Source organism: Camelina sativa, chromosome 6, assembly GCF_030686135.1.
Source record: "Camelina sativa cultivar CO46 ecotype springtype chromosome 6, ASM3068613v1".
Lineage (NCBI taxonomy): Eukaryota > Viridiplantae > Streptophyta > Magnoliopsida > Brassicales > Brassicaceae > Camelina > Camelina sativa.
In genome coordinates this window covers 12,285,331-12,298,472 of record NC_141885.1, presented here as the reverse complement: position 1 = coordinate 12,298,472, position 13,142 = coordinate 12,285,331, and the positions used below count along the sequence as shown (strand labels likewise).

At 33.6% G+C, this 13,142-nt stretch overlaps 1 protein-coding gene and 2 pseudogenes across 1 annotated transcript; 2 read left to right on the top strand and 1 right to left on the bottom strand.

The window, feature by feature from the left end:
• Positions 1-1,014: 1,014 nt before the first annotated feature.
• Positions 1,015-2,572, bottom strand: LOC147942484 (uncharacterized). The gene is made up of 2 exons (XM_087456077.1): positions 2,350-2,572; positions 1,015-1,832 (listed from the first exon to the last, which is right to left on the bottom strand). The coding sequence occupies exons 1-2, from the start codon at positions 2,570-2,572 to the stop codon at positions 1,015-1,017; spliced, it is 1,041 nt and encodes a 346-aa protein (XP_087312203.1).
• A 2,607-nt stretch (positions 2,573-5,179) lies between these two features.
• On the top strand, positions 5,180-5,298 carry LOC147942483 (5S ribosomal RNA; annotated as a pseudogene).
• Positions 5,299-5,809: 511 nt separating this feature from the next.
• On the top strand, positions 5,810-7,446 carry LOC104698815 (putative CCR4-associated factor 1 homolog 8 pseudogene; annotated as a pseudogene).
• Positions 7,447-13,142: the final 5,696 nt, after the last annotated feature.

Genomic DNA, 13,142 nt, shown 5'->3' with positions numbered 1-13,142 from the left:
ACCGTTGTGTCCACTGCATCAGCACAACACTCTTCACCATTCCACCGATGTATCCCGTTGATGATTACCTCCCACAAAACATGACAAAAGAGTCATAAACATCACACACTTATTTATACAAAACATCAAACTCTACTTACACTCTACTCATAAGAACATCAAACGGGTTCACTATACAATCAACGAAAAAATAAAAGGAAGAATAAAACAAAACAGTTTTATATTTACTTGAGAACCTATCATTCTTAATGGGTTACTCAAAATACTTCCTACAGAACCGATACTTAACATTTTTGGATTAATAATGGGTTTTTAATCAAATTTGGGCCCCAAATTTGAGAGTACCTCTGTGAGTACTCCCCAGTGGAGGTGCTCGTAGGGCATCTGCAATGGGAGAACTGTTTTGGGTGTTCTTAGAGTAAAAATATTATTAAAATAATGTAAGTTCATTAGTTTATATCTTTTGTTTAAGAAGTTGGTTATTGGGAGAACATGTTTAAGATTATAAGATTTAATAATATAATAATCTAAAACATATTACAATTTTAAAAACTTTAAAAAATAACATTTATATTAAAATTGAGTAGGAAATAAAAACCAACACAAAATACAATTCCAAATTATTATGAAAGAAAATAACATGAAAGATATAAATGAAAAACACAAAAAAAACATATTAATTAATAAAAACACACAAACATTTTATTTAATTAATACAAAGTTTAAAAACTTTATTAATAAAAACTCACAAACATTATTCCTACAAAATAAAAACCCCACAAACATTATTTTATTTCTCTTGCAAAATTCTCACCCACTTTGGTGGTGCCACGTAGACAGAAGATCAGGCCTAAAACAGATTTTACACAAGATCCATCTCCACTAATCTAAGCCCACTGTTCCATTAAACCTTATTTTTAAATTGTTAAGAACATAGAGAGTGTTGACCCAATGCAGATGGCCTAACCTTTTTTTTTCTTTTTTTTGAACTAAAGGACATTTCAATTAAAACGATTAAAGCTGGTTATACAAACGGAGGGCTTCCTTTGCCATACAATCGGCTTGACGATTCAGAGTACGAGGGATGAAAGTAAAAGAGCAATAATTGAAATTAGAGGATAGAGAAAGGACATCATGGAGAGTCCCATGAAGTTCCTTCTGTTGGAGCTTCTGATTCAGGGCTTTGACAAGCATAAGCGAGTCGGAAGTGAAAGAGATGTCCCTGATGTTCGATTCGAGTGCAACTCCTACGACAGTGAGAGTTGCCAGCGCTTCGGCCATCAACGGGGAGCCGACGTGATTCAACGATGTTGATCCTGTCAGCCGGATCTGATCAAACTGGTCTTTAATCACCCAGCCCAAACCTGCTTCGCCGTCACTCCAAGAGGCGTCAGTGAAACAGGTGAGATTGGATCGGGGTGGTGGAGCTTGGGGTATCAATTTGGGAGGTTTATCAGATCTGGGGTGGGAGGATTGAGCATTCTTCCATTCCTTGGCTCTTACCATAGCGAGAAGTAGGGTTTCCTCTACAGAGATCCCATGTTTGCTGAAGATTAGTTGATTACGGGTAGTCCAGATCGACCATAGGAGCCATGGGAAAATAGGGCCAAATCTAATGTCAGTTGGGGGTAGACAGATAAGGTTGTTTGCTTTGACAATCCCCTCTATAACTGAGTTTATGGAATCCGGTTGTAGCAAGAGCTTCGTTGGGAGCAGGGACCAGATTCGCTTCGCAAAGGAACACTGGAATAGAAGATGAAGGGTAGTTTCTTCTTCATCACAGTGGGGACATTTAGCTGAATCACTGATAGAGCGGTGTAGGAGGTTTGCACCTACTGGTAGGGCGTTTTGAGCAGTTTTCCAGAGGAACAGCTTGGTTTTTGGGGAAGTTTTAAGGGACCAAATGTGTTTTTGGGGAAGTTTTAAGGGACCAAATGTGTTTTTGGGGAAGTTTTAAGGTTCCTGTACTGTTGGAGTACTCATGGGCAGCACTATTATAGTCTTCCTCAGGTTTGGTAGACTCAAAATATCCAGATTTGGCCGAGTAAAAGCCATTTGTTGTAGGTAGCCATGCCCAAGTATCCTTAGCACCTCTGATGCTTGGTTTTAAAAGCAGAATCTCTGTTTCATAGCTTGGTAAGATGCTTCAAATAAGCTCCACATCCCACTCCTTTGAGTTTGGTAGGAGTAGATCAGCGAGAGTAGCTTCAGTCGGGGGGGGGGGGGGGGGCATTGGGGCTAGAGGTGTGGAGACAGATAACCATGGGGTTCTCCATATTGAGATAGATTCACCAGAGCCCACTAGCATGCCAAGATTGGATAAGAGCAGATCTCTTCCTAGACAGATACTTCTCCAACCATGAGAAGCTGAGGATGGGACCCGACATTCCAAGAGAGGTGATGTTTTACAGTACTTTCCTAGGAGGACTTTAGCTAGGAGGGAATGAGGTTTAGTCAACAGTCTCCAGCTTAGTTTTGCCAATAAAGCCTTGTTAAAATGCTTTATATCTCTGATTCCTAGGCCTCCAAGTTTTGTTGGTTTTGTAATCTTCTTCCAGGCGATCCATGACATCTTTTTCTTTTCGGTTTGAGTATCCCACCAAAATCTTGTAAGGGCTGATTGTATACATTTACATAGTGAACCAGGTACATGGAAGCAGGACGTGGTGTACGTTGGCATTGCTGACAGGACCTATTTGAGCATAGTGAGCTTCCCAGCCGTGGAGAGAAAACACGAGGACCAACTGAGGGCTTTCTGCTTGATGCGGTCAACTTTAGAGGTAAACATATCCTTTTTCTTTCTACCAAAAATCTCTGGTGGGCCAAGATATTTACCTTGGCCTCCCTCTTTATGGATTTCCAGTAGATGTTTAGCTTGATTTTTCATGAAAAGTGGTGTTTTTGCGGAGAAAGTGATTGAGGATTTTGGTTGGTTTATCTTCTGACTTGATGCTGCTTCATATTTTTGCAGGATGGATTTTAGCTTGCGACAGCTTTGTTGATCAGAACGGAAAAGAATGTCACATGACCCTGCAAATAAATCACCAAACTAGAAAAAAAAAAAAAGAAGGATATTTTTTTTTTCAAAAATCTGAACATAAAGCAAATCCTAGACTCTTGACTTTTGAGGATGAGGACATATACTCTATATTATAAACTTGATTCCCACGACTCCACTACACTATTTTATCTTTTCTCAGATTTTACTCCCTAACTCTGTTTCTCTGTAGCTAAAAAAAGTAAAAATAAAAAATAAATTGAAAACCATATGACCTCTCATTCTAACTGGTTACAGTTTTGTATCATTAAAAATTGCAATTAATTATCTCATTGCAAAATATGGACTAAGTATATTTGATGAATTGTTGGATACTCACCAGTTTTATTCAGTGTGCGAAATATGTTTGGTCTTCAAATTCCAACTGAAAACTATATTATTAACCAATAAGAGAAAAATACAATACTTCTTACTGTTGGTCTTATCCACAACACATACATTTCATCCAACTCACTTACATAGAGGTTTCTGAAAAAGGAATATTGACATATTTCTATGTTTTTTTTTGCTTTTAGCCAAAATTTTCATAAATCAATCGAACTGAAAGAATTTCAGATTTTGAAGAAATTGTTAATATTTGCAATCGATATTTACAAAAATTAATCACTAGCATATAAATATAAATTACGTAAATAGAAAATGTTTCAATTTTAGGATAAATGAGAACCTCAATTTTTTATAGATATAATGAACACATTTACAGGCTAAATTCTACCGTAATAACATTACACATACAGTTGCATATATAATATCAATTTTACGATATTTATCTAAAAATATATTTCATTGTAAACACCCTTCATTTTAACTAATATTAAAAAGGATAAAATAAAAGGTTTAATTTTGGATTTTTTTTCTTCGTTAACATGTTCAGTCTTATTACACTTTTTTTTTTGCTAAAAATGTAAATATCATTAAAAACGAATAAGAGATTTTACAATCAGAGTAGCCCTTGGCAAAAAAAAAAAAAAAAAAAGGCTACAATAGATATTAAGAAAGATTTGGATGGTTAAGGAATCCACAAAAGGTTTGGAGTCTTAATACCAAGGCTGTGATAAGGTTTGGAGTCTTAATACCAAGGCTGTGATAAGATAGCTAGTGATGAAATATGTTGAAAAAATATGTTTAATTATAGACAATAATAATTTGATTTTGGCATTGTTTTGAGTAGAAAATTGTTCAATCTACTTTTATATATTTTAATAAACAAAAAAATAAATAAATAAAGATGTCCAAAATGCAAAATTCCATAAAGGAACAGATAATCTCCATTGGTAACAAAAAAAGAAGAAGTTTCGAACATTTAATCTGGTTTTGTAAATAGGAAATTGATATTACAAAGATCTTAAAACTGCATGTAGTTGTCAGAAAATTTTGAAAACGGCAATAATAAATCACCAAACTAGAAAAAAAGAGGATATTTTTTTTTTCAAAAATCTGAATATAAAGCAAATCCTAGACTCTTGACTTTTGAGGATGAGGACATATACTCTATATTATAAACTTGAGTCCCACGACTCCACTACACTATTTTCTCTTTTCTCAGATTTTACTCACTGACTCTGTTTCTCTATAGCTAAAAAAGGTAAAAATAAAAAATAAATTGAAAACCATATGACGTCTCATTCTAACTGGTTACATTTTTTGTATCATTAAAAATTGCAATTAATTATCTCATTGCAAAATATGGACTAAGTATATTTGATGAATTGTTGGATACTCACCAGTTTTATTCAGTGTGCGAAATATGTTTGGTCTTCAAATTCCAACTGAAAACTATATTATTAACCAATAAGAGAAAAATACAATACTTCTTACTGTTGGTCTTATCCACAACACATACATTTCATCCAACTCACTTACATAGAGGTTTCTGAGTTTATCAAATGATGCATATAATCGTTATTCATCGTGAAGCTTAATTTATATGTTGTATTTTATTGAAAATATTTGAATTTTAAGTAATCTATGCAATTCATTTTAGATTTTATTTAGTATTTTTAAAAATGTTACGGATTTAAGTATCACTTATTTTATCTTGCAATACATTTTCAATATATATTACATCATAAAAATCATATTTTAATTATAAATCAATCCTAATAGATAAAAGATATAATTAGAGGCAATCATACCAGCACTAATGCAACAGATCTGATCAGAACTCCGCAGTAAAGCTTGCTTGGACGAGAGTAGTAATATGATGGGTGACCTCCCGGGAAGTCCTCGTGTTGCATCCCTCCCACTTTTAGTTTGTCAAAAAAAAAAATAAAAGATATACTTTTCATATAAAATAATTTGTGAATTTTATCAAATATATATTGTATTTATTATTAAATAGTTATAAATCATAATTAATCACTAACATAAAATATCAAATATGTAAAAAGAAAATTGATTGTAGGATAAATGACAACATAAATTTTATAGATAAAAAGTAGATTACAAATACTATATAGGTTTTATGACTTAGAGAGCAAGAAATATAATTTGTTTATTCGATGGACATGAATTTGATTTTGAGCGTGGTCATTAAACCTACTAGAGAAATTGGCATTATGCGTATATGTAAATTATCAGGAAAAAAAACATCAAACGGTCATATAAAGGGGAATAATAAAATCAACAACATTGGAAAAAGGAAATTTTCCTTTTTGCCAAAAATACTACAAATATATTTATATATTGTTTTTCTCTCAGATAATAATATTATTCTTTTTGCTCGTAAAAATAAAAATAAAAACACAAAAGATGAGTTGGATGAAACATTGCCGTGAGATTTGGAGGTGGAACCATATAGAATTGTTTAGCTTCGCATCTTGGTATCTTTCGGTGGCAAATATACATGGGGGAAGACGGATATCCCATTCCGAGTTAATCTTCTCCACCATTTTTACAACTAAAATACAAAAACGATGTCGCTTCATAATTATAACTTGATTGAGAATATGTAGTAAGGGATATGTGTGTTTTCTCACATAACTAAAGTGCCCTATAGACCAAAAGTGTGTCAATTGCTTAGTTTTTTTTCAATCTCCCTTGTTTTTATTATGTTGAGTTTTATGTCTTGTGACACTCAAAGTGATGACATATATTGAAAAAATGGTTTAATTGACTTTATATCTTTTAATAACCAAAGCAAAAATAAATAAAGATGTCCAAAATTCTAGAATGCAAAAGAAATTCTCTAATTGTAACTAATCCAAAAAAAAAAAACTGTTTCGAACCTCCTTTTTTTCTCGTCCATATCTGTGTTTGTAAAAGAGAAATTGGTATTCATGTAAATGATTAAAAAAAAAAAATCAAAGTCATAGGGGAATAATAAAATCAACAATATTGGAAAAAGGAAATTTTCCTTTTTTCCAAAAATACTACAAACTATATATATATTGTTTTTCTCTCAGATAATAAATAGTATTTTTCTCTTTGCTCGTAAACAAAAAAAAAAACAAAAGATGAGTTCGATTTGGAGGTGGAATTGTAAGGAAGAGATGAGTTCGATCAAAGATTGTTTAAGAAACTACCGTTTTATAGCGTTTGATACAGAGTTTCCAGGTAGTTTAAGGGATACACCACAACACGCTTCGGATGATCAACGTTACACCGACATGAGTTACAGCGTAGACAGGACGAAACTGATCCAGTTAGGTCTAACTCTGTTCGACAGCAACGGAAGAGTCGGTGGAACTTGGGAGATCAACTTCTCTGATTTCGGAGATGCTGAAGACGCGAGAAACGAGAAATCCATCGAGTTCCTAAAACGCAACGGTCTAGATCTGAAGAAGATTAGGGCCCAAGGAATTGAAATCGACGGTTTTTTCAATGATCTCTCTTGGATTCTGAAGAGGACGGGGAACATCACTTGGGTGACGTTTCACGGGTCGTATGATATCGCGTATATGTTGAAGTGTTTCACCGGAGGAGAGTCTTTACCCGTGACTGCTGCCATGTTTGCGAAAGCCGTAGCTAGAACCCTCGGCTCTGTTTTTGATCTGAAAGCTATAGCGGGTAGATACGAAGGACTTGGTTGCCGTTTAGGTTTAGAGCATCTAGCAGATGCGTTGGGACTTGACCGTGTTGGTACCGCTCACCACGCCGGTTCAGATAGCGAATTAACCGCTAGGGTTTTCGTTAAGATGACTAAGATCTTCCACGATGTGCAAGAGGCTGAAGGCTTTGTTTATGGACTCGGCTATAGAATCATCTCTGATCGTCTAAAGCGCAGACAACAAAAACAGATCCACCTTGCGATGATGACCAGATGCTACGGTCCACCCCCACCACCACCGCCTCCTCCACCGCCGTTTCCGCTACTCAATCCGATCTTTGTTCCTGGGTTTCCTCCTTTTGGTGATTTTGGCTATGGGCCTAGCTTATGTATGTATTAAAATCTCAAGGAAAACACTTCTTAAACGTTTAACTTTGATGTGTTTAGTGTTAGTCCACAACACATCTCTTCCTGTTAGTATTGTCTCAATGTATCTGTTTGTATCCAATTTGATTTTGATGAAAAGATGAGTTTTTCTTTATTGTTTAGTTCCACACTTTTGTCTTTCTTTCTTGACAAGTTTCTCACAACCAGTGTCTGGTTTCCCTAGTAATGAAGTCTCTTTGAGAGCTAAAATTTTTATAATTATCTCAAGACATGTTTTGTGTAAGATGGTAGTGAAGCATAAAACAACACAAAGAATTTTCTCTGCAACCGGATCACTCACTCAGGGTATATATGGTTTCTTCCAATAATCAAGAATACAAATGTGATATTTAGATTATGTGCTTACTCCACCACTTAAATTGAGTATTAGCTGCCCTACTTAGATCAAGATCACCATCCACGTCATTGCATCAATTACTTTGTCTTCTCACCTGAAACCGGATTTGATCATTGTAAAGGCAAAAATACGTAGTTAGTGAAGTGTCATGTGGGCAAGCACTCATAGCCAACACAAACAGTCCTCAGCGTTAGCATCAGTTTTATTCTCTCTCTCTCTCTCACTTTCATGTAACCCATTTTATCTGATTTGGCAGACGAATCACAGAAACTGACAAAAGAAGCTTACAGTTACCATCATATACAGTCTCATATATACATAGACATATTTTATGTTCTTTTAAAGTTGATTAGGAGTTAGGATTAAGAAATAAAAAAAAATGTTTGCCTAAAACCATGGCCTCTCTGTAACTCTGTTCAGACCATAAGCATGTTACAGTGATTGATGTACCAGTTATTTCTCTGCAAAAACTTTGCAGTAGAGACTAGAGACTACTCGCCAATCCATGTGAAGGAGGACAAGTAATAGAAGCTTGTCCAAAACAATCTGCTACAAGATAAGACATATTAAAGCTCTCTGCAAATTCCGCTCCTAAGCATCATATTAGCGCCATCTAGAGCCACAAGTGTCTGTAATCCTCCACAAAGAAGCTGTGGGATGCTTCGTGAATCCCATCTCAACATCCTTTTGAAACTCAACCTTGACATGTGTGACTTGTTCCTCAGTCCCGTTCTCATATTGTGTTGCAGATTTATGTTTTTGAACTTAAGCATCCAGGTCTTGGGACAAAAATTTATGCTGAACAAAAACTCCAAAAAAGGTATACCTGCAACATGTATAACTTGTCAATGATGACTAACTCTCCAGGTTCTACTCCACTATTAAACTTAACCTCACCACTGCCTCTGCTTCCTTGTACTTGGTAGTCGTTTAGGCATGTGAGCAAACACATTAATGGATACATCTGATTACTCTGCTGTGAGAAAACCATGTTGGAACAGCAAGATGGTTGCAGCAAAGAAGACAGCAGTAGCAACAATTTGCAGAGACTAGGGAGCTCAACATTATACTAACAACGGTGGTCTACGTTGGTTTAGCTTTTTCAGGCCAGCAAAACTCAGTATAACAACTATATATAATCCAAGAGCTGTGAGTTCTTCAGATGGGAGATTTAACTTCACTATCGCCATGTCCGGTAACTCAACTCTTCCTCCTCGTATCAACGGCCTCAAAGTTTATAAATGCTTGAATTTTATCCAACTTGAGACTCAACAAAATGAAGGTAAGTTAACTTAATCATGTCGTTATAGCTAGACTTCCAATTTAAAACCAACTGAATAGTGGAAGGAAGACGCATCCTTTGTAGTTTATCGTGGTGAGACAAGGAAAATAAACTCTTTTTCAATCTCTTCCTTTTCAATGTACAGAGATTTGGTATGTGTTTTTTTCTGATATGAAGTTGTTGACTTTCATGTGAGATTCTTGTTATTATCACCTTCTCCTTCATTGTACTCTATGTTCTTTTCTAAAATATTTAAATCGTTTCATTTTCAGAAACTTAAGTAGCAATCCGAAGCTCAATCGCAAAATTCCAGACTCTCTCTAGCAAAGGATCGAGGCAAATCTTTCACACTTTTGTTGTAAGAACTCTTTCAAATAATGAATAATCATATTGTTTTGCTCCCTCCCTTCTGGGTGTCCCTTGTCCGGGTGAATGTTTTGCGTGAAAACTATTTTTTTTTTTGTCAAAAAAAAAAAACAAAAACAATAATACTCTATTGTCAATTGAAATGTTTGGAAATAGAAACTAATTGTTTGTTTATCAAGCTAGTTGTTGTTCTCGAAAAAGACCCTTGCTTAAATCACAAAAATAATTAATATGAATTTAGCACACTACACGAAGACCATATATAGAAGATTATGAATTCACTGTGATTAAATCAAAAGGACAAAAGATAGATGTGCATGTTGTGTTGTTGGCTCTCTGTTCAATACACTATTTATTGGTTTTTGCTCTTTTTGGAGTTTGGAATTCAAAGATTTTTCTACAACTATTCAAGATAGACAATGTATACTCACAATTATAGAAAAGATACATCCTTAGAACTTCTTAGTGAATCGACCTGTTTTTAAAAAAGAATATAATAATAATCACTTAATCACAATCAAACCAAACAGCAGAATAACCAAACAATACTATTAAACCAATAATCAATAACCAATAAACCATTTGGTTATGTCATTTGGAAGGAGCGAAATGGCAGAAGGCACGGGGAGTCAGCACACACTACAGGTCAAATAATTAAGTGAGTCGATCAACAAGTCCGAAATCAGTTCCTTGCTATACAACCGGCGTTATGAACAAGGCTTACAACTATGGTTCGGTGCTAGGGCTTGACATCATGGAGAGCTAAAATCTGTTTTTTCTTTTAATACATTCAAACACGATACACTAGTTGTGTATATAATTTAACATTAAATTTTAAAAAAACAACCAATAAACCAATAACCAATGATTCAATCCAACAGAGTCATAAACCAAATAACCAGCAATCTAGAAACATTCTAATAACTCAACTCTAACAACCTAACAGAAGTCAGACAACACATCAGCGAGCCATTAGAACATCATCCTTTTCATCGCCTTGATTCTACGGTCACATTTTGCCTTTACCTGCTCCACAAACACAAAAATTGAGATGCATGAATATTGCCACAAACACTCAGTGAGGCAATCCTCCCATCTACTGGGGTACACACAAGCAACTGAGATTCTAATGTTAAAAAAGAAACAAACAAATACAAACAAACCAGGAAAACATGTATCAGCCGCTGCTGAAAAGGATTGGTGTCGACCGACACTGCCTCTCAGTGTCGATCGACACACCTCCTTGGTGTCGTCGACCGACACTATTTCTTGGTGTCAACCAACACTCCTTCTCGACCCGAAAACCCTCGATCCAAAACTCCCCAAGTATCCGTACTGTCAACACCTTGGTGTCAATCGACACCGACTCTGCAGACACATTCTGCTCGAAGTCGAAAGTCGTAGAGGGAAAATAAAAGGTTTAATTTTGGATTTTTCCTCCGTTAACATGTTGAGTCTTATTACACTAAGATAGCTATTAGCTATAGTGATGAAATATGTTGAAAAATAGGTTTAATTATGGTTTAATTATAGACAATAATAATCTGAGTTTGTCACATGACCTCACCACTGCCTCTGCTTCCTTGTACTTGGTAGTCGTTTCTCAAACATGCAAACATATTGTTCCATAAGCTAAGTTCGTTATGTCCCTATTAGGAAATTGATATTACAAAGTTGGTTTTGGTTTTGTAAATAGGAAATTAAGATAAGTTGATAGAGATGAACTGCATATAATTGTCAACTGCACTATTTTATGCTATAAGCACCTTTCAAGCATTAAAATTACGCTATAAGCACCTTTCAAGCATTACGTATTAAATACTTCCATTATGATTACTTAAAATTACGATTAAGATTCCATAATTGTCAACTTAAAATTACGATTATGATTCCATAATTGTCAACTTAAAATTACGATTATGATTACTTAACTTAGGAAATTAAGCTAAGTTGATAGAGATGAACTGCATGTAATTGTCAACTACACTATTTTACGCTATAAGCACCTTTCAAGCATTAAAATTACGCTATAAGCACCTTTCAAGCATTAAGTATTAAATACTTCCATTATGATTACTTAAAATTAGAGATGAACTGATTCCATTATGATTACTTAAAATTACGCTATTAGCTTTCAAGCATTAAATATATTCAAATCTCAATTTTGTTTTATTTTCCTAAAGAACGGTGGCTAAAAGAAAAATATAACCTTTTTAAATAGATAAAATACTATATCTATATCTTTTATTTTTTATTTATTAATTTTTAAAATTTAAGCCGTAAAACAAAACTGTTATATATTTTATTGGATTTAAATTTTGATAAAATTTTAACCTGTGCTGGAAAAGTTTTTTGATAAAATTTGTAGCTATATAGATTTTATTCAATTAGATTTTTAAAATCTTAGCTGTTAATTTTTTTTAAAAAGTATGAATTAGTTTTGATTCTAATAGATTTTTTTTTTACTTTTCTACAATTTATTTTATTTTATGTATTCCCAATTCTCGTTTTTAATTAATTATATTTATTTAAAATTAATTAGTTAATCTTAATTAAGTTTTTCTAATGGCAATTGAATGTATTTGTTTACACATTTTAAGGTTAGTTTCATATTTGTACTTCCCAATTAATATAGTAGGATGTAATTCTATTTATTTGGTGATCTTTAAACGTCAATTTAGTTTGTAACTGGGTTCTAACTAGGTTAACTACCTACATATTAGCAATAAATTTCTTTAAACCAATTTATATCTGGTGTTAAATGGTTAAATATTGATTCTAAGAGTAAGATTTTTTGGATAACCCTTTATCAAAACTAAAAAAAGATTTACTGGATCAAAAATTGAATTCTTCCACTATGATTTCAATTTGATTTGATTGCCCATAAGAATTTACAGCAAATGAGATGGAATTCTGAATAATAATTCTTGATTAGAAGAATATTCGCCCTAACATAATGTAGTTTTGAGGAATTTTAACTATGAGTTTATAATATGCAACATACTTTAACATTCTTTTTAATAATTTTAAATTTACGAAATTGTGAAATGGTGGACGTTTGGGTATTCGTTCCAGGTTTAGATCAGGTATTTTGGACATTCAAGTATTTATAGATTTCAGGTTCGAATCGGATATTTCGGATTCGAATTTGGATTACTCTGAAATCCCAAAACTCAAAATTTTAGTATCCAAGTATGTCCAAACTACTCAAAAATATCCAAAAATTTCAAAACTTCAAAACTTCAAGATTTTTTTTTCAAATTTACTAAAAAATAACAAGTATTTATTTCAAAACAAAAAATGTCACAGATTCATTGTTATTTATAAAGAAAATAGCTATCGAATAATTCATTATAGAAAGTTTAGAAACATCACTGCTCTTCTTAGTATTGTAGGATTTCTTACAACGGTTATGCAAACAAGCATCAAAACATGTAAAATGAGAATCGTTTCAGTTTTAATAACTAAAAGCAACACATATTCTTCGATTGCAATAAAACTTGACAGGGGCTAAATAATCTACAGTTCAGAAGGGATGAAAATTATGTAAGTAAATGATCATCAAAACAAAATAACCACAACATATGAAATTCCAATTAATTGCACATATGAAAATTTCATTTAATTGCACACAAAAGATTATGGTAATTGGACTTGTTATTGA